Below are 22,500 nucleotides of genomic sequence, written 5' to 3'. Positions count from 1 at the left end.
TTAGCCCATTCCTCGAAAGAAGTTTTTATGGGATCCCTATCTACCAAAATTTTGACTTCTGGTTCCGGCGAACGAATAATCATTGAGTCCTCCTCTTTCCGGACAACACATACAAAGAAACCCGCCAACAGTCACTCAAATAATTAGTGAACCGATGATAGATGCTTAGAATTTTGTTCTTTCTCTTCTATCTCCCATCTATTCATCCATTTTCTTTAGTTATTCACTAGAGCAATTATGATCTGGAAGTCGATCTGGGGCAAGTGTTCGGATCTATTATGACATATCCATAGGGTGCTCAACGGACCCCCCCCCTTTTTTTTTTTATTAAAAAGCGTTTTCGCACCTTTACATTAGTATTGGTACACAAATAATTTTTTTTTATAACCTAATCTAGTGTATTCATATTTCAATTATAAGTTCCGAAATATAGCCTATTTTTTATGTTTTAAATAGAGGATATTATCCTATTTCAATAACCGCTTATTAGTCATTACTAAGAAACATTCTAGTATTGATATTTAGTCATTTTCAAATCCCTTTTATTCGTTTTAATAGTCGAAAAGAAAAAAATAGAAAAAACTAGATATAGATATTATAGATATTCTCATATTCATGTACTACTTATCCCTAGAGAATACCAGATTAAATAGAACGATTTGAGAAAAGGATATAATGAAATTTTTTTCTGGGATTGGTTCTTCTGATAGAAAAAAGAATCTGGTTTATTTGACCGAGAGGGCCAAGAAACTAAAAAACAATTAATTGTAAAAACAAATAAAGATATATTATAGAATAAAAAAAAAAGAAACAAAGAAAAAGTTCTTATTCGAAGCGCCTCGTGATCGTCAACCAATTCTGTGCTTCAATATAATTACCAGGAGTAAGCGTTATAGCCTGTTTCCAATACTCGGCGGCTTGAGCAAACCAAGCCTCCGCCATTTCAGAATCTCCTTGTTGAATGGCCTGTTCTCCACGGTCGGAATAGGCGGGTCAATTCCCTCCCTGAGAACCGTACTTGAGAGTTTCCTACCTCATACGGCTCGACAACCAACTCTTTTGTTTTGGTGTACCAGTTTTTTTCACTTTAACCTACTTTAACTTTATATCTAATTGAATGAGATTTCTTATAGATATTCATTCGGTTTTTCTTGGATTAAACAAAAGAGAGTAATTACATGAGTTTCAAACTTTCGTTTTGATTTAATTAATATATTAATTAATCTAATAATAAGTTTTATCTTTTCTCCTACCTTCAGAAAAAAAAAGGCATGTCCACTGTTATTAGATATTAGAATTTTCTGAAAGGTAACTATCCCGCTTTCATATATAAATTTATATAGAATCGTTGAAAAAGACTTTTTTTCATACTTCATAAAAAAGAAAAAGACTTACTGTCTTTAGGATCTGATGCTACACCGCTGCTCAATACCTTAGGGGATCCACTCTATTACATAAGTAGATTTCTAAGATTTATCTCATATTATGATATAAATAAACAGCTCTTGTTGTATCGGTCCAAAACCTTTCCAGTTGATCTTTACGGTGCTTCCTCTATCAATTAAATCTTTTTTTATCCATAGAAAATAAAGTATTTAGGCATATCTAGTCTTCACTTCATATTTCGATCCATGAAGTTTATTTATTTGCTACAGCTGATAAAAAATCGTTTTGGACGATGCTTATGTAGAAAGCCTTTTTTTTTTTCTAGTATTTCATTGACTAGCTGTTCGTTCTTTTTTTCTATAGTGGAGATAGTCGCACGTAATGACAGATCACAGCCATATTATTAAAAGCTTGTGGTAAAAAGGGGTTTCGTTCTAATGCCCGAAAATAATATTCTAAAGCTTTGGTATGTTCCCCATTACTTGTGTGGATAAGGCCTATATTATAGAGTATATAACTTCGATCATAGGGGTCAATTTCTAGTCGCATAGCTTCATAATAATTCTGTAATGCTTCCGCATAATTTCCTTCAGATTGAGCCGACATCCGTTACGGTCGTCATTCGCTTTAACGAATTCTCCGTTTCAGAACCGTATGTGAGATTTTCATCTCATACGGCTCCTCCTTTAGGTGCATAATGAAAATAATAAATATATGGATATGGAAAAATTTGATGTCATTATGAACTAAGCGGGGCTAATGTTTTTACAAGAAATCCCTAGCCAACCTTCTTGTAAAAGATCTTTTCTTACTACCAAGTGGATTCATATTCATACTAGATAAAAAAAAAAAGGAAACTATAACAATTTCTTTGTTCTCAACGCCCCTAAATTTCCAGGAATTAGTCACTTCAACAGTCTTCAATGGTTATACGGGTATCCAAAGTACGGACGAGATGGATGTTTATTGTTCCAACCATTTTAATTAGTCCCAATCCCAAAGAAGAAGAAAGAAAAGGAATCTTTTTGAAGAAAGTTTTCGTGTTGTTGATTTCTCGGCGTAGTGCTTCTTCCCCTGTGCCTCCTATTCGTATATTGTATTAGTCTAGTAGGATTGATCTGTAATACGGGAACCGTAGGTAAAAAACCTTTTGCTCAATACTAGAATTCATAATTGAAGCATCTAAGGCTGCACTAATCGTGGATACATGACAGAAGGGATTGCTTTTTTATATTATAAACTTCACCTTCAAAAGCGTAGATTTTTTTCAATACTCATTTTTTTCTATTCCAAATCGGTGAGAAATAGAAAAAAATGATAATGATAATCAAATCGCACCATCTCTGTAATAAGTAAATGCCTCTTTTTCTCCGGAAGTTGTCGGAATGACTCGTAATAAGATATCGGCTACAATTGTAAAGGTTTTATCAATAAAATTTCCATTTATACGCGATCTTGGCATAGGTAGTAATCCATTCTATAACTCTTTTTATTTCCTTTAACTTTTCTTTTGTGAGAAAATTTTCTCACAAACAAAGGAATTTTATAGTACGAACTAACATAAAAGCGGACTCGTTTTTTATAAAAAAATATTCTATCTACTTCCAATTTTTCTAGATATAAAATCTACATTTCTTTGCTATGGAAAATGCTGGGAAGAGCAAACAAGGGATCCAAACCTCCCTACCAATCTATGATACATGAATAGGAAAAAGATTCCCCGACAAAATCCCTTACCTTGTCCCTTTTTAGTTTTAATCAAAAAAGCGGGCAAAGGGGAGTTGTCCGAACTCTTGTTTTTAGTGATTTTTTTTTACTTCACTTAGGTTTTTTAAGTCTGGCGAGAGTAATATTCTACGACAAGCAATTCATTTATTTTCAAACCGACGCATTTCCTATCTATTATTTGATTGACTAACCCTTCATATTGGAATGTGTGAAGAGTCAGATGGTTTGGCAATTCCTCGGGGGCAGATGACTCAAGAAGATTTTGAACCAAAGTTCTAGAGTTTTGTTCATCCTTCACTGTAATAATATCTCGGGGTTTGCATCGATAACTTGGTATATCAACTATACGACCATTAACTAAAATATGCCCATGGTTAACTAATTGGCGCGCTTGAGGAATAGTCAAAGCCATACCCAACCGAAAAAGGATGTTATCCAAACGCATTTCAAGTAATTGTAATAAAACTTGACCCGTTGACCCCTTAGCTTTTCCGGCGATACGAACATATTTAAGTAATTGGCGTTCTGTAAGACCATAATGAAAACGCAATTTTTGTTTTTCTTCTAAACGAATACGATATTGAGATTTTTTTCCGGAGCGTGATTGGTTTCTAAGATCGCTTCCTGCCCTAGGCCTTTTACTAGTTAGTCCCGGTAAAGCCCCCAGACGGCGTATTTTTTTAAAACGAGGCCCTCGGTAACGTGACATAAAGACTCCTTTTTTTATTGAAATTGTACAAAAACTAAACAAAATTAAAACTGAACTAAATGATAATGATAAATAACGTAAAATCCACTCCAATAAACTATTGGAATACAAAGAGTCAGAAGATATATTCTCTCAATATACAGATTTTTTTTATTGTATATACAATATATATAAATCAATAAATCACAAAAATTTTCCTTTATTTTCTTCATTTATTTTGCCAAGATCTAACCCTTTTACCCCAATATATATTCCTATATGGAAGTTTATATGACATAATATAAATGGCGTGGTAACTCTTGGAAAAAGGTGAAAGAAGTCTTTTCAATCTTATTTTTTTTGAAAGTACATTAAAAATCATGTAAAAAAAATGAAAAACTATGTAAAAGCCGGCTATCGGAATCGAACCGATGACCATCGCATTACAAATGCGATGCTCTAACCTCTGAGCTAAGCGGGCTCAACTAAAATAGTGTATACAAATTCACTAAACTACTAGATCGTATTAATTAACTATTCTATTCATATTTTTCCTTATCTATTTAGAATTCATCATATTTTCGATATTCTAGAACAGAATATAGCTCAAATAAATAGTGACTATCATTAAATAAATAAAACAAAACCTTAATGAATTAATATAATATAGCAATATATCGACTTTCTAATTTTGATTTCATGAGTTTCTAAATAAGAAAATTTTAATTAGACCGGAAAGCTTTTTTTTTAAAGTTAAATGATATCTGATTTGAAATTCTTGGTTTTTTTGTTCTAACCTCATGCAATTATTATTATTTGATACTTTTTCTCTTTTTATATTCTTTATTATTTTATAGAATTATTAGAATGAATATTCGAATATTCATTTCGAATATACTTTTTTAGAATTATTCGAATTTCAAATCTACGAAGTAGACTTATAATCTTTTTACATTGCACATTGTAGAATTCTAAGTTTCAATAATGATCATAAATTTCTTTTCATGGAAGTAAAAAAAACGAATCGACCGTTCGACTATTTCTTAAAATTGAAGACAACGATGAGAAAAGGAAGAACATATATATGTTCTCTAATATATAACCATATTGAATTGCAAATACAAAAATGATAGAATCTTTGTTGATTAAACTAAATCAATATGGATGGGGCTAAAAAAAATGCAAGAAGATACCAAAGAAATAAAATAAGTATCTGTATGTAATGAATTCCAAGGTTTCGTCATAAGAAAAAGTGGAAAGACATCATAATGAGATCCTAATCTCAAAGCAAAAAGGGGGATATGGCGGAATTGGTAGACGCTACGGACTTAATTGGATTGAGCCTTGGTATGGAAACCTACTAAGTGATAACTTTCAAATTCAGAGAAACCCTGGAATTAACAATGGGCAATCCTGAGCCAAATCCTGGGTTACGCGAACAAACCAGAGTTTAGAAAGCGGGATAGGTGCAGAGACTCAATGGAAGCTGTTCTAACAAATGGAGTTCAATCCCTTGTGTTGAATCAAACGATTCACTTCATAGTCTGATAGATCCTTGGTGGAACTTATTAATCGGACGAGAATAAAGATAGAGTCCCATTCTACATGTCAATACTGACAACAATGAAATTTATAGTAAGATGAAAATCCGTTGACTTTTAAAATCGTGAGGGTTCAAGTCCCTCTATCCCCAACCCTACTCCCTAAAAAAGTCTGTTTGACACCTTACCCTTTTTTTAGTTATTCAAGAATTCATTGATCTTTTTTCATTCATCCGACACTTTTACAAACTCGAATTTCTTTTCTTATTATATACAAGTCTTGTGGGATATATCATACATATACAAATGAGAAAGAACTATCGATTTGAATTATTTCGAATCTAAATAATTTTTCATTCTAAAACTTAGAAAGTCTTCTTTTCGAAGATCCAATAAATTCCCGGTCCAAAACTTTTTTCATTTACTACTTTTGCGTTTCTTTTAATTGACATAGACCTAAGTCATCTCATAAAATGAGAATGATACTTCGGTAATGGCCGGGATAGCTCAGTTGGTAGAGCAGAGGACTGAAAATCCTCGTGTCACCAGTTCAAATCTGGTTCTTGGCATAGGACTGAAAATCCTTGCACCAGTTCAAATCTGGTTCTTGGCATAGGATTGATTAATTTTGATAAGTTTATAGTCTTCAAATTAAACGTATCTTTAGTAAAAAAAGTGCAATAATCCTTTATCCCCCTCTCTTTTTTGTTCATGTTGTGGATCCATCCGTTCAAAAAAAATGTATAAGACTTTATACCTAATACATATTCGAAAGGAAAGTTCTGGTTGAAAGAATAAAAAAAAGTAAAAAAAAAGATCTATATCTATCTATATCTATCTATCTATATCTATCTATAGTATCTATCGTTGAAGGGCAGAAATACCCCCAAGATTCATTAGATTAGATACAATAGAAATAGAATTTTAACCCCCCCATTTATTGTATTGCTTTCCAATCTTATTTATTCATTCCCAGTTATGTGACTAAAGTTGACTAAGTTATGTGCGCGATACAAAGTTCATAATGCAGAACTCTTTTTTTTTTTTTTAGTTCATCCTATTGGCTCGGCTTTTAGGAAAAAAGTATCTTTCAAATTGGAGATTAAGCTATCTATAATAATATGAATAAGACCTTAATTCTTCTGTTTGTTTGATCTAAAAACGACTCGAATTCAAAATATTCCGCGAAGGTCCGTAGTTGTAGAAACTAAGACTCATTTTTATCATTCAAATTTTTTATCATTCAATAAGCATCTTGTATTTCATAAAAATTGGGGGCAATATAATCCTTACGTAAAGGCCACCCTATCCAACTTTCGGGCATTAAGATCCGTTTCAGCCGCGGATGGCTATCATAAGTGATTCCTAACATATCATAAGATTCCCGTTCTTGAAAATCCGTACTTTTCCAAACCCAGAAAACAGATGGAATTCTGGGATTACTCCTGTGAGTAAATACTTTTATGCAAACTTCTTCCGCTTGATTGACACCATATTCTATTCTCGTAAGATGATACACACTGGCTAAGAGGCCACCTGGTGCCACATCATAGGCACATTGGGAACGTAAATAATTGTAACCATATACATATAAAATTACAGCAATAGAATGCCAATCTTCGGGCTTTATTTGTAAAGTCTCTATTCCTTGGTAATCGAAGCCCAACGATCTATGAACCAGCCCGCGTTTGGCTAGCCAAACGGACAAAGTGCCCTGCATCTTTTTTATTTCCCCCACACCTTTTTTATATAAATTTAAGTATTTCACATTTACCATGAGTTCTAATTTATGAAGATTTTTTTCTTATTCTCTCAAATCCTCCCTAATTCACTAATTCGTGGGAAGATACTGGGCTTTTGTATTTAAAAAATGTTTCAGTAGAGATCTCTGAAGTAGATGATGGTGGATAGAGTAATTCTTGATCATAATTTCCAGTCTGTGTACTGCGTACAACAAAAAACTTGTGATTGGTAGTAAAACACCGATTACCCCGTTGAGGTCTAATTCGATCCTTATAGATTTCTCTAGCTATTTTCTTACGAAGCTTTGTTATAGCGTCTATAACAGCCTCTGGTTTAGGTGGACAACCCGGCAAATAGACATCTACAGGAATTAGCTTATCAACCCCTCGAACAGTACTATAAGAATCGGTACTGAACATCCCCCCTGTAATTGTACACGCTCCCATAGCAATAACATACTTTGGTTCAGGCATTTGTTCATATAATCTCACTAAAGAAGGAGCCATTTTCATTGTTACTGTACCTGCTGTTAAAATAAGGTCCGCCTGTCTAGGACTTGATCTTGGTACTAGCCCATAACGATCAAAGTCAAATCGGGAGCCTATTAATGAGGCAAATTCAATAAAACAACAACTGGTACCATAAAGAAGCGGCCATAGGCTGGAAAGTCTTGACCAATTTGAAAGATCATTTAACGTAGTTGAAATAACTGAGTTTTTTGTTGTTCGATCAAGTACGGGAAACTTAATGGAATTCATAATTGTTTCAATGGTTTTTTTTTACTTTTTTTTGATTGTTATTGTACAAGTATTCAGGAAACGAACTAAGACCATTCCAACGCTCCTTTTCGCCATGCATAAACTAAACCAAGAATTAGGATAAGCACGAAAATGAAAGCTTCTATAAAAGCGGATACCCCTAGTACATCGAAACTCATTGCCCACGGATACAGAAAAACGGTTTCAACATCAAAAACAACAAAAACTAGAGCAAACATATAATAACGGATTCTAAATTGTAACCAAGCATCCCCGATCGGTTCTATACCTGATTCATAACTAGAAAGTTTCTCCGGCCCCTTCGTAATTGGAGATAAAACCCCGGAAATTAGAAATGCCAAAACAGGAATAGCACTTGATATTATTAAAAATGCCCAGAAAATATCATATTCGTAAAGCAGAAACATAGACGAACTCCTATGAATGTGGAAAAAATACCCGCTTAGTCAATTCCAATCGGAGTGGATTGGGCAAGGTATATATAACTCTTGCGTCAAAACAAAAATTCAGGTTAATCGAATCATTTATTTTCGTTTGGTTGCTGTGGTAGACGTCTCCTTTTAAGATTTATTGATTGTAATCTTATTTTCAGTACACTTATTACTTAATATTTCCATGTTTCTATTACTAATAGTTTCTCATATTAATAATATAATATTAATATGATTAATAACTAGTAATTTTTTTTATTTCTGTTTCTTAAATTTGCTTTATGTTTTATTTAAAAATAAAACAAATTGATAAAAATATCTTCGTTTTTAAAATTATGACGTATCAAAAAATCCACTTACGACTATGAAAATGAATGAATAAAAAACGTTTATTCTAAATTATAAGTATCTATCTAGATATATCGATAGATAGTGATTGGATCCACTGAAATCAAATTTGGTTTTCCGTTTTATTCTGAACGACCCCCAGGACTTATGGTTTAGGGTCTGGGAGTTTTTTTTATGAACCAACAAATTGAAAGTAACCAGTTAGAAATAAAGAATACAATAATAAGTCAAAAATTATCCATCACTATTTTTATTACTATCCCTAACAAAAAAGGTGTCATCCGATATGAAATTCCGAATGTCCTTGGAGTTAACTAAAAGATCAACATTATTGTAATAACTAGAACGCTCACCCCAACCATAAAAGTTTTTATCCATATCATATATAAACCGGTCTTTACTTATAGTAGTCTTTTCAATAGGAGCAAAACTATCCATTGCTTTACTTAGCTCGCCTCTGTATTCCAATTCTCCCTTAGAAAACATCAAATTGAACCACGATTTTTCCATAGAGCTTCTGGCCTCTATTTACATGAAAATAAAATAACAATAGATGAATAGTCATTCAATGAAAAAATTGAAAAATGCAAAAAACAAAATTTGAATAGTTCATTTTCTATTCAGAGTAAGCAAAGCATGTCAATGCAATTGCTAATTGCTAAGATTATTAAGTAAAAGCAATTGAAATTAATAAATTTCAATTCTAAATGAAAATAAGGATTTTCTTATATTGTGTAAAATTCTCATTAAAAAAAAGAAATATTTGTTCTTCGCTTATGAATATAACGATATGAAGAACTTTTTTAGTAAAATCTCGTATACTAATATAAAAAAAAGGTTTTTATTCCAATACGGAATGAAAAGAAAAGGACAACATGCAGAATGGGTAGAAGAAGTGGGGATACTTGGTTCAAGCCCTGACACGAAACTTAAAAAAAGAATAAAAAAATCCTAAGAATCCATATTTCGTATAGAATTTCTTGTGGACACTACAATACAAAAGTGTAGTTGTGTTTAATCTTCTTTTTTTTTCAGATTTTGTATATCTAGATTAAGTATGTATCTATCAAAAACAGTATATACACTAGATAAACTCGGCTCAATCCTTTTAGTAAAAAAAAGATTGAGCCGAGTTTAATTGCAATTAAACTAATAAAACGGACGTGAATTACTAATCTAATTTCTAGTCTTGGCCATCTAATTTATCGATGGTTGGGAAGTTAAATGTGATCTCCTTCCATACTTCACAAGCAGCAGCTAGTTCAGGACTCCATTTGCAAGCCTCACGGATAATTTCATTACCCTCGACTGCAAGATCACGTCCCTCATTACGAGCTTGTACACATGCTTCTAGAGCTACTCGGTTAGCTACGGCACCCGGTGCATTTCCCCAAGGGTGGCCTAAAGTTCCGCCACCAAATTGTAGTACGGAATCATCTAATAAAATCACTCTTGACAGTAATATATGTTGTATATGTAAATCCTAGATATGACAATATGCGGAATTCATCCATGAAAATGAAAAACAAGGGGGGGTTGATATCGATGGGACGCATAACCGGATATGCTAAAATGAAAATATGAAAAAAAAAAGCTAATGAGATCGAAATAATGAATCATAAATAGAGTTCCATTTCGGAATTGGCTAGATAAAACAAAGTCTTGCCTATTATGACAAATAAATCAAAGACTTTCCACAAAAATTTTTTTTATTCATATATTTTTTATTTTAAAACTAGGTTTTGGTTAGTTGAGCTTGAAAACGACTATTCCTTCATTGAAATTTAATTAAGTAAAAAATTGAATTGCATATTCGCTTGGGTGGTACCAATGAAATCGAGTGCTTACTCCCATTTATTATTGAATTAACCAATGAATTTACTATCGAAGATTTTTTCTGTATTCGAAAAATTTCGCAACAAAATTGAACATATTTTTTATTATGAGAATAAATCCTACTACTTCGGATCCAGCGGTTTCAATACGTGAAAAAAACAACCTGGGACGTATTGCCCAAATCATTGGTCCGGTACTGGATGTAGCCTTTCCCCCGGGCAAGATGCCTAATATTTACAATGCTCTGGTGGTTAAGGGTCGAGATACGCTTGGTCAAGAAATTAATGTGACTTGTGAAGTACAGCAATTATTAGGAAACAACCGAGTTAGAGCTGTAGCTATGAGCGCGACCGAGGGTTTAAAGAGAGGGATGGACGTGGTTGATATGGGAAATCCTCTAAGTGTTCCAGTCGGCGGAGCGACTCTAGGACGAATTTTCAATGTACTTGGGGAACCTGTTGATAATTTAGGTCCTGTCGATACTCTCACAACATCTCCTATCCATAAATCCGCGCCTGCTTTTATAGACTTAGATACAACCTTATCTATTTTTGAAACAGGAATTAAAGTAGTAGATCTTTTGGCCCCTTATCGTCGTGGGGGAAAAATCGGACTATTCGGTGGGGCTGGCGTGGGTAAAACAGTACTAATTATGGAATTGATCAACAACATTGCCAAAGCTCATGGTGGTGTATCCGTATTTGGTGGAGTAGGCGAACGAACTCGTGAAGGAAATGATCTTTACATGGAAATGAAAGAATCTGGAGTCATTAATGAACTAAACCTTGCGGACTCCAAAGTAGCCCTAGTCTACGGTCAGATGAATGAACCGCCGGGAGCTCGTATGAGAGTTGGTCTGACTGCCTTAACTATGGCAGAATATTTCCGAGATGTTAATGAGCAAGACGTACTTCTATTTATCGACAATATCTTCCGTTTTGTACAAGCAGGATCCGAGGTATCCGCTTTATTGGGTAGAATGCCTTCTGCTGTGGGTTACCAACCCACCCTTAGTACCGAAATGGGTTCTTTACAAGAAAGAATTACTTCTACGAAAAAAGGGTCCATAACCTCTATTCAAGCAGTTTATGTACCTGCAGACGATTTGACTGACCCTGCTCCTGCCACCACATTTGCACATTTAGATGCGACTACCGTACTATCAAGAGGATTAGCTGCTAAAGGTATCTATCCAGCGGTAGATCCTTTAGATTCAACGTCAACTATGCTACAACCTCGAATCGTTGGCGAGGAACATTATGAAACTGCGCAACAAGTAAAGCAAACTTTACAACGTTACAAGGAGCTTCAGGACATTATAGCTATCCTGGGGTTGGACGAATTATCCGAAGAGGATCGCTTAACCGTCGCAAGAGCACGAAAGATTGAGCGTTTCTTATCACAACCTTTTTTCGTAGCAGAAGTATTTACAGGTTCTCCGGGAAAATATGTTGGGCTAGCGGAAACAATTAGAGGGTTTAATTTGATCCTTTCCGGAGAATTTGATTCTCTTCCTGAACAGGCCTTTTACTTAGTGGGTAACATCGATGAAGCTACTGCGAAGGCTACGAACTTAGAAATGGAGAGTAAATTGAAGAAATGACCTTAAATCTTTGTGTACTGACTCCGAATCGAATTGTTTGGGATTCAGAAGTAAAAGAAATCATTTTATCTACTAATAGTGGACAAATTGGCGTATTACCAAATCACGCGCCGATTGCCACAGCTGTTGATATAGGTATTTTGAAAATACGCCTTAATAACCAATGGTTAACAATGGCTCTGATGGGCGGTTTTGCTAGAATAGGCAATAATGAAATTACTATTTTAGTAAATGATGCAGAGAAGAATAGTGACATTGATCCACAAGAAGCTCAGCAAACTCTTGAAATAGCAGAGGCGAACTTGAGAAAAGCTGAAGGCAAGAGACAAACAATTGAGGCTAATCTAGCTCTCAGACGAGCTCGGACACGCGTCGAGGCTCTCAATACGATTTGATTTTGTAACTAGCTGACGTATAAAAAAATAGGATCCAAAAGCGAGAAAAAAAAAAAAAAAAGCTGGCTACAAAAACTTATTAGACACCATTGATCATGGTGTCTAATAAGTTATACCTACTATTGGATTTGAACCAATGACTCCTGCCGTATGAAAGCAATACTCTAACCACTGAGTTAAGTAGGTTATTTATCATCGTAAAGAGAAGGCACGGGGATACTTATCACATCGATAGGATTATAAATCCAATATTATTTCTAAGCAATACCAATAAACAACGAGATGAAAGAGATATAATGTTCGATCATATAATATTAATCTTGACAAGAAATTATCTACATGATAAGATAAAATGTGGATCATAAACACAAGGGCTATAGCTCAGTTAGGTAGAGCACCTCGTTTACACGTGCGCCAAAGTTTTTCAGAGGAGTCCATCACGCAATCAAACCAATTGATTGATCTTATTAATAAATCGATGTCTTACTCCATGACTTTTTTTTAGGAAAAAGAGGAGAACAATAGCCTGACATTAGGTCCTATTAAAGTACCCCATTTCGGTAGGGAATTAATAGAACCCATCATTGATTTGAGATATTGATAGGGTGAATACCCAGTCTACTTAATGCTAGGCAGAATGAGTATAAGGAACTCAAAAATGATCTTTTCGTCCTATGAACCTTAAGGTGTAGCAAGTTTCATATTTGATTTTTTAATCAGGATGTTAGAGACTATATTTAACTTAAGTTGATCTAGACCAAAAGCAAACCTACGTCAAGAGAACCCTTCTTTGAAACACTTTGGTAGTTATTCTGTATTGTATTAGAATTAAAAAATAATCAATCAGAGTACTTGGAACCATTTCTTATCTTTTTTTTTAAGAAAAAATATGGTAGACTAACTGATCTTTCTATCAGTTAATGAAAGAGCCCAATGCAAAAAAAAATGCATGTTGGGTCTTTGAAAGAGTTCGAATCATTTTGATAATAATAAGTTCGAGCTCTTTTACCGAGCAGGTCTACGGTTCGAATCCGTATAGCCCTAACTAATAAATTTATTCTAATAAATGACATTCAAATCCAAATAATTGGATAATTTTTGACTTATTATTGTATTCTTTATTTCTAACTGGTTACTTTCAATTTGTTGGTTCATAAAAAAAACTCCCAGACCCTAAACCATAAGTCCTGGGGGTCGTTCAGAATAAAACGGAAAACCAAATTTGATTTCAGTGGATCCAATCACTATCTATCGATATATCTAGATAGATACTTATAATTTAGAATAAACGTTTTTTATTCATTCATTTTCATAGTCGTAAGTGGATTTTTTGATACGTCATAATTTTAAAAACGAAGATATTTTTATCAATTTGTTTTATTTTTAAATAAAACATAAAGCAAATTTAAGAAACAGAAATAAAAAAAATTACTAGTTATTAATCATATTAATATTATATTATTAATATGAGAAACTATTAGTAATAGAAACATGGAAATATTAAGTAATAAGTGTACTGAAAATAAGATTACAATCAATAAATCTTAAAAGGAGACGTCTACCACAGCAACCAAACGAAAATAAATGATTCGATTAACCTGAATTTTTGTTTTGACGCAAGAGTTATATATACCTTGCCCAATCCACTCCGATTGGAATTGACTAAGCGGGTATTTTTTCCACATTCATAGGAGTTCGTCTATGTTTCTGCTTTACGAATATGATATTTTCTGGGCATTTTTAATAATATCAAGTGCTATTCCTGTTTTGGCATTTCTAATTTCCGGGGTTTTATCTCCAATTACGAAGGGGCCGGAGAAACTTTCTAGTTATGAATCAGGTATAGAACCGATCGGGGATGCTTGGTTACAATTTAGAATCCGTTATTATATGTTTGCTCTAGTTTTTGTTGTTTTTGATGTTGAAACCGTTTTTCTGTATCCGTGGGCAATGAGTTTCGATGTACTAGGGGTATCCGCTTTTATAGAAGCTTTCATTTTCGTGCTTATCCTAATTCTTGGTTTAGTTTATGCATGGCGAAAAGGAGCGTTGGAATGGTCTTAGTTCGTTTCCTGAATACTTGTACAATAACAATAAAAAAAAAGTAAAAAAAAACCATTGAAACAATTATGAATTCCATTAAGTTTCCCGTACTTGATCGAACAACAAAAAACTCAGTTATTTCAACTACGTTAAATGATCTTTCAAATTGGTCAAGACTTTCCAGCCTATGGCCGCTTCTTTATGGTACCAGTTGTTGTTTTATTGAATTTGCCTCATTAATAGGCTCCCGATTTGACTTTGATCGTTATGGGCTAGTACCAAGATCAAGTCCTAGACAGGCGGACCTTATTTTAACAGCAGGTACAGTAACAATGAAAATGGCTCCTTCTTTAGTGAGATTATATGAACAAATGCCTGAACCAAAGTATGTTATTGCTATGGGAGCGTGTACAATTACAGGGGGGATGTTCAGTACCGATTCTTATAGTACTGTTCGAGGGGTTGATAAGCTAATTCCTGTAGATGTCTATTTGCCGGGTTGTCCACCTAAACCAGAGGCTGTTATAGACGCTATAACAAAGCTTCGTAAGAAAATAGCTAGAGAAATCTATAAGGATCGAATTAGACCTCAACGGGGTAATCGGTGTTTTACTACCAATCACAAGTTTTTTGTTGTACGCAGTACACAGACTGGAAATTATGATCAAGAATTACTCTATCCACCATCATCTACTTCAGAGATCTCTACTGAAACATTTTTTAAATACAAAAGCCCAGTATCTTCCCACGAATTAGTGAATTAGGGAGGATTTGAGAGAATAAGAAAAAAATCTTCATAAATTAGAACTCATGGTAAATGTGAAATACTTAAATTTATATAAAAAAGGTGTGGGGGAAATAAAAAAGATGCAGGGCACTTTGTCCGTTTGGCTAGCCAAACGCGGGCTGGTTCATAGATCGTTGGGCTTCGATTACCAAGGAATAGAGACTTTACAAATAAAGCCCGAAGATTGGCATTCTATTGCTGTAATTTTATATGTATATGGTTACAATTATTTACGTTCCCAATGTGCCTATGATGTGGCACCAGGTGGCCTCTTAGCCAGTGTGTATCATCTTACGAGAATAGAATATGGTGTCAATCAAGCGGAAGAAGTTTGCATAAAAGTATTTACTCACAGGAGTAATCCCAGAATTCCATCTGTTTTCTGGGTTTGGAAAAGTACGGATTTTCAAGAACGGGAATCTTATGATATGTTAGGAATCACTTATGATAGCCATCCGCGGCTGAAACGGATCTTAATGCCCGAAAGTTGGATAGGGTGGCCTTTACGTAAGGATTATATTGCCCCCAATTTTTATGAAATACAAGATGCTTATTGAATGATAAAAAATTTGAATGATAAAAATGAGTCTTAGTTTCTACAACTACGGACCTTCGCGGAATATTTTGAATTCGAGTCGTTTTTAGATCAAACAAACAGAAGAATTAAGGTCTTATTCATATTATTATAGATAGCTTAATCTCCAATTTGAAAGATACTTTTTTCCTAAAAGCCGAGCCAATAGGATGAACTAAAAAAAAAAAAAGAGTTCTGCATTATGAACTTTGTATCGCGCACATAACTTAGTCAACTTTAGTCACATAACTGGGAATGAATAAATAAGATTGGAAAGCAATACAATAAATGGGGGGGTTAAAATTCTATTTCTATTGTATCTAATCTAATGAATCTTGGGGGTATTTTTGCCCTTCAACGATAGATACTATAGATAGATATAGATAGATAGATATAGATAGATAGATATAGATCTTTTTTTTTTACTTTTTTTTATTCTTTCAACCAGAACTTTCCTTTCGAATATGTATTAGGTATAAAGTCTTATACATTTTTTTTGAACGGATGGATCCACAACATGAACAAAAAAGAGAGGGGGATAAAGGATTATTGCACTTTTTTTACTAAAGATACGTTTAATTTGAAGACTATAAACTTATCAAAATTAATCAATCCTATGCCAAGAACCAGATTTGAACTGGTGGCACGAGGATTTTCAGTCCTCTGCCCTATGCCAAGAACCAGATTTGAACTGGTGACACGAGGATTTTCAGTCCTCTGCTCTACCAACTGAGCTATCCCGGCCATTACCGAAGTATCATTCTCATTTTATGAGATGACTTAGGTCTATGTCAATTAAAAGAAACGCAAAAGTAGTAAATGAAAAAAGTTTTGGACCGGGAATTTATTGGATCTTCGAAAAGAAGACTTTCTAAGTTTTAGAATGAAAAATTATTTAGATTCGAAATAATTCAAATCGATAGTTCTTTCTCATTTGTATATGTATGATATATCCCACAAGACTTGTATATAATAAGAAAAGAAATTCGAGTTTGTAAAAGTGTCGGATGAATGAAAAAAGATCAATGAATTCTTGAATAACTAAAAAAAGGGTAAGGTGTCAAACAGACTTTTTTAGGGAGTAGGGTTGGGGATAGAGGGACTTGAACCCTCACGATTTTAAAAGTCAACGGATTTTCATCTTACTATAAATTTCATTGTTGTCAGTATTGACATGTAGAATGGGACTCTATCTTTATTCTCGTCCGATTAATAAGTTCCACCAAGGATCTATCAGACTATGAAGTGAATCGTTTGATTCAACACAAGGGATTGAACTCCATTTGTTAGAACAGCTTCCATTGAGTCTCTGCACCTATCCCGCTTTCTAAACTCTGGTTTGTTCGCGTAACCCAGGATTTGGCTCAGGATTGCCCATTGTTAATTCCAGGGTTTCTCTGAATTTGAAAGTTATCACTTAGTAGGTTTCCATACCAAGGCTCAATCCAATTAAGTCCGTAGCGTCTACCAATTCCGCCATATCCCCCTTTTTGCTTTGAGATTAGGATCTCATTATGATGTCTTTCCACTTTTTCTTATGACGAAACCTTGGAATTCATTACATACAGATACTTATTTTATTTCTTTGGTATCTTCTTGCATTTTTTTTAGCCCCATCCATATTGATTTAGTTTAATCAACAAAGATTCTATCATTTTTGTATTTGCAATTCAATATGGTTATATATTAGAGAACATATATATGTTCTTCCTTTTCTCATCGTTGTCTTCAATTTTAAGAAATAGTCGAACGGTCGATTCGTTTTTTTTACTTCCATGAAAAGAAATTTATGATCATTATTGAAACTTAGAATTCTACAATGTGCAATGTAAAAAGATTATAAGTCTACTTCGTAGATTTGAAATTCGAATAATTCTAAAAAATTATATTCGAAATGAATATTCGAATATTCATTCTAATAATTCTATAAAATAATAAAGAATATAAAAAGAGAAAAAGTATCAAATAATAATAATTGCATGAGGTTAGAACAAAAAAACCAAGAATTTCAAATCAGATATCATTTAACTTAAAAAAAAAGCTTTCCGGTCTAATTAAAATTTTCTTATTTAGAAACTCATGAAATCAAAATTAGAAAGTCGATATATTGCTATATTATATTAATTCATTAAGGTTTTGTTTTATTTATTTAATGATAGTCACTATTTATTTGAGCTATATTCTGTTCTAGAATATCGAAAATATGATGAATTCTAAATAGATAAGGAAAAATATGAATAGAATAGTTAATTAATACGATCTAGTAGTTTAGTGAATTTGTATACACTATTTTAGTTGAGCCCGCTTAGCTCAGAGGTTAGAGCATCGCATTTGTAATGCGATGGTCATCGGTTCGATTCCGATAGCCGGCTTTTACATAGTTTTTCATTTTTTTTACATGATTTTTAATGTACTTTCAAAAAAAATAAGATTGAAAAGACTTCTTTCACCTTTTTCCAAGAGTTACCACGCCATTTATATTATGTCATATAAACTTCCATATAGGAATATATATTGGGGTAAAAGGGTTAGATCTTGGCAAAATAAATGAAGAAAATAAAGGAAAATTTTTGTGATTTATTGATTTATATATATTGTATATACAATAAAAAAAATCTGTATATTGAGAGAATATATCTTCTGACTCTTTGTATTCCAATAGTTTATTGGAGTGGATTTTACGTTATTTATCATTATCATTTAGTTCAGTTTTAATTTTGTTTAGTTTTTGTACAATTTCAATAAAAAAAGGAGTCTTTATGTCACGTTACCGAGGGCCTCGTTTTAAAAAAATACGCCGTCTGGGGGCTTTACCGGGACTAACTAGTAAAAGGCCTAGGGCAGGAAGCGATCTTAGAAACCAATCACGCTCCGGAAAAAAATCTCAATATCGTATTCGTTTAGAAGAAAAACAAAAATTGCGTTTTCATTATGGTCTTACAGAACGCCAATTACTTAAATATGTTCGTATCGCCGGAAAAGCTAAGGGGTCAACGGGTCAAGTTTTATTACAATTACTTGAAATGCGTTTGGATAACATCCTTTTTCGGTTGGGTATGGCTTTGACTATTCCTCAAGCGCGCCAATTAGTTAACCATGGGCATATTTTAGTTAATGGTCGTATAGTTGATATACCAAGTTATCGATGCAAACCCCGAGATATTATTACAGTGAAGGATGAACAAAACTCTAGAACTTTGGTTCAAAATCTTCTTGAGTCATCTGCCCCCGAGGAATTGCCAAACCATCTGACTCTTCACACATTCCAATATGAAGGGTTAGTCAATCAAATAATAGATAGGAAATGCGTCGGTTTGAAAATAAATGAATTGCTTGTCGTAGAATATTACTCTCGCCAGACTTAAAAAACCTAAGTGAAGTAAAAAAAAATCACTAAAAACAAGAGTTCGGACAACTCCCCTTTGCCCGCTTTTTTGATTAAAACTAAAAAGGGACAAGGTAAGGGATTTTGTCGGGGAATCTTTTTCCTATTCATGTATCATAGATTGGTAGGGAGGTTTGGATCCCTTGTTTGCTCTTCCCAGCATTTTCCATAGCAAAGAAATGTAGATTTTATATCTAGAAAAATTGGAAGTAGATAGAATATTTTTTTATAAAAAACGAGTCCGCTTTTATGTTAGTTCGTACTATAAAATTCCTTTGTTTGTGAGAAAATTTTCTCACAAAAGAAAAGTTAAAGGAAATAAAAAGAGTTATAGAATGGATTACTACCTATGCCAAGATCGCGTATAAATGGAAATTTTATTGATAAAACCTTTACAATTGTAGCCGATATCTTATTACGAGTCATTCCGACAACTTCCGGAGAAAAAGAGGCATTTACTTATTACAGAGATGGTGCGATTTGATTATCATTATCATTTTTTTCTATTTCTCACCGATTTGGAATAGAAAAAAATGAGTATTGAAAAAAATCTACGCTTTTGAAGGTGAAGTTTATAATATAAAAAAGCAATCCCTTCTGTCATGTATCCACGATTAGTGCAGCCTTAGATGCTTCAATTATGAATTCTAGTATTGAGCAAAAGGTTTTTTACCTACGGTTCCCGTATTACAGATCAATCCTACTAGACTAATACAATATACGAATAGGAGGCACAGGGGAAGAAGCACTACGCCGAGAAATCAACAACACGAAAACTTTCTTCAAAAAGATTCCTTTTCTTTCTTCTTCTTTGGGATTGGGACTAATTAAAATGGTTGGAACAATAAACATCCATCTCGTCCGTACTTTGGATACCCGTATAACCATTGAAGACTGTTGAAGTGACTAATTCCTGGAAATTTAGGGGCGTTGAGAACAAAGAAATTGTTAGAGTTTCCTTTTTTTTTTTTATCTAGTATGAATATGAATCCACTTGGTAGTAAGAAAAGATCTTTTACAAGAAGGTTGGCTAGGGATTTCTTGTAAAAACATTAGCCCCGCTTAGTTCATAATGACATCAAATTTTTCCATATCCATATATTTATTATTTTCATTATGCACCTAAAGGAGGAGCCGTATGAGATGAAAATCTCACATACGGTTCTGAAACGGAGAATTCGTTAAAGCGAATGACGACCGTAACGGATGTCGGCTCAATCTGAAGGAAATTATGCGGAAGCATTACAGAATTATTATGAAGCTATGCGACTAGAAATTGACCCCTATGATCGAAGTTATATACTCTATAATATAGGCCTTATCCACACAAGTAATGGGGAACATACCAAAGCTTTAGAATATTATTTTCGGGCATTAGAACGAAACCCCTTTTTACCACAAGCTTTTAATAATATGGCTGTGATCTGTCATTACGTGCGACTATCTCCACTATAGAAAAAAAGAACGAACAGCTAGTCAATGAAATACTAGAAAAAAAAAAGGCTTTCTACATAAGCATCGTCCAAAACGATTTTTTATCAGCTGTAGCAAATAAATAAACTTCATGGATCGAAATATGAAGTGAAGACTAGATATGCCTAAATACTTTATTTTCTATGGATAAAAAAAGATTTAATTGATAGAGGAAGCACCGTAAAGATCAACTGGAAAGGTTTTGGACCGATACAACAAGAGCTGTTTATTTATATCATAATATGAGATAAATCTTAGAAATCTACTTATGTAATAGAGTGGATCCCCTAAGGTATTGAGCAGCGGTGTAGCATCAGATCCTAAAGACAGTAAGTCTTTTTCTTTTTTATGATATGAAAAAAAGTCTTTTTCAACGATTCTATATAAATTTATATATGAAAGCGGGATAGTTACCTTTCAGAAAATTCTAATATCTAATAACAGTGGACATGCCTTTTTTTTTCTGAAGGTAGGAGAAAAGATAAAACTTATTATTAGATTAATTAATATATTAATTAAATCAAAACGAAAGTTTGAAACTCATGTAATTACTCTCTTTTGTTTAATCCAAGAAAAACCGAATGAATATCTATAAGAAATCTCATTCAATTAGATATAAAGTTAAAGTAGGTTAAAGTGAAAAAAACTGGTACACCAAAACAAAAGAGTTGGTTGTCGAGCCGTATGAGGTAGGAAACTCTCAAGTACGGTTCTCAGGGAGGGAATTGACCCGCCTATTCCGACCGTGGAGAACAGGCCATTCAACAAGGAGATTCTGAAATGGCGGAGGCTTGGTTTGCTCAAGCCGCCGAGTATTGGAAACAGGCTATAACGCTTACTCCTGGTAATTATATTGAAGCACAGAATTGGTTGACGATCACGAGGCGCTTCGAATAAGAACTTTTTCTTTGTTTCTTTTTTTTTTATTCTATAATATATCTTTATTTGTTTTTACAATTAATTGTTTTTTAGTTTCTTGGCCCTCTCGGTCAAATAAACCAGATTCTTTTTTCTATCAGAAGAACCAATCCCAGAAAAAAATTTCATTATATCCTTTTCTCAAATCGTTCTATTTAATCTGGTATTCTCTAGGGATAAGTAGTACATGAATATGAGAATATCTATAATATCTATATCTATTAGTTTTTTCTATTTTTTTCTTTTCGACTATTAAAACGAATAAAAGGGATTTGAAAATGACTAAATATCAATACTAGAATGTTTCTTAGTAATGACTAATAAGCGGTTATTGAAATAGGATAATATCCTCTATTTAAAACATAAAAAATAGGCTATATTTCGGAACTTATAATTGAAATATGAATACACTAGATTAGGTTATAAAAAAAATTATTTGTGTACCAATACTAATGTAAAGGTGCGAAAACGCTTTTTAATAAAAAAAAAAAAGGGGGGGGGTCCGTTGAGCACCCTATGGATATGTCATAATAGATCCGAACACTTGCCCCAGATCGACTTCCAGATCATAATTGCTCTAGTGAATAACTAAAGAAAATGGATGAATAGATGGGAGATAGAAGAGAAAGAACAAAATTCTAAGCATCTATCATCGGTTCACTAATTATTTGAGTGACTGTTGGCGGGTTTCTTTGTATGTGTTGTCCGGAAAGAGGAGGACTCAATGATTATTCGTTCGCCGGAACCAGAAGTCAAAATTTTGGTAGATAGGGATCCCATAAAAACTTCTTTCGAGGAATGGGCTAAACCCGGTCATTTCTCAAGAACAATAGCTAAGGGAC

General features: G+C 33.5%; 1 protein-coding gene, 4 non-coding genes and 4 pseudogenes across 6 annotated transcripts; 5 read left to right on the top strand and 4 right to left on the bottom strand.

The window, feature by feature from the left end:
* Window positions 1-327: 327 nt before the first annotated feature.
* LOC125603464 lies at window positions 328-2,540 on the bottom strand (annotated as a pseudogene). The gene has a single exon (XR_007335488.1). The product of XR_007335488.1 is annotated as an uncharacterized LOC125603464 (transcript).
* Window positions 2,541-4,210: 1,670 nt separating this feature from the next.
* Window positions 4,211-4,283, bottom strand: TRNAT-UGU. The gene has a single exon. It is a non-coding gene; the product is annotated as a tRNA-Thr (tRNA).
* Window positions 4,284-5,839: 1,556 nt separating this feature from the next.
* TRNAF-GAA lies at window positions 5,840-5,912 on the top strand. The gene has a single exon. It is a non-coding gene; the product is annotated as a tRNA-Phe (tRNA).
* Window positions 5,913-6,394: 482 nt separating this feature from the next.
* Window positions 6,395-8,879, bottom strand: LOC125603462 (annotated as a pseudogene).
* A 1,439-nt stretch (window positions 8,880-10,318) lies between these two features.
* Window positions 10,319-12,522, top strand: LOC111204518 (ATP synthase subunit beta, chloroplastic). Its single transcript, XM_022699483.2, has 2 exons — window positions 10,319-12,066; window positions 12,132-12,522. The coding sequence occupies exons 1-2, from the start codon at window positions 10,587-10,589 to the stop codon at window positions 12,476-12,478; spliced, it is 1,827 nt and encodes a 608-aa protein (XP_022555204.1). The 5' UTR covers window positions 10,319-10,586; the 3' UTR covers window positions 12,479-12,522.
* Window positions 12,523-14,034: 1,512 nt separating this feature from the next.
* Window positions 14,035-15,296, top strand: LOC125603463 (annotated as a pseudogene).
* Window positions 15,297-16,553: 1,257 nt separating this feature from the next.
* TRNAF-GAA lies at window positions 16,554-16,626 on the bottom strand. The gene has a single exon. It is a non-coding gene; the product is annotated as a tRNA-Phe (tRNA).
* A 1,555-nt stretch (window positions 16,627-18,181) lies between these two features.
* Window positions 18,182-18,254, top strand: TRNAT-UGU. The gene has a single exon. It is a non-coding gene; the product is annotated as a tRNA-Thr (tRNA).
* Window positions 18,255-19,152: 898 nt separating this feature from the next.
* LOC125603460 lies at window positions 19,153-22,477 on the top strand (annotated as a pseudogene).
* Window positions 22,478-22,500: the final 23 nt, after the last annotated feature.

This window comes from Brassica napus, unplaced genomic scaffold (assembly GCF_020379485.1).
Source record: "Brassica napus cultivar Da-Ae unplaced genomic scaffold, Da-Ae ScsIHWf_333;HRSCAF=532, whole genome shotgun sequence".
NCBI classification, from domain to species: domain Eukaryota; kingdom Viridiplantae; phylum Streptophyta; class Magnoliopsida; order Brassicales; family Brassicaceae; genus Brassica; species Brassica napus.
Note: the sequence above shows the minus strand (reverse complement) of the source record. Positions and strands in the feature narration are given on the sequence as shown.

Excerpts from the sequence above, each read along its gene's own strand:
- LOC111204518 (XM_022699483.2), top strand. The coding sequence starts at position 10,587 with ATGAGAATAAATCCTACTACTTCGGATCCAGCGGTTTCAATACGTGAA. Across the intron at positions 12,067-12,131 it reads TACGAACTTAGAAATGGAGA|AAGTAAAAGAAATCATTTTA; the intron begins GTAAATTGAAGA and ends TTTGGGATTCAG.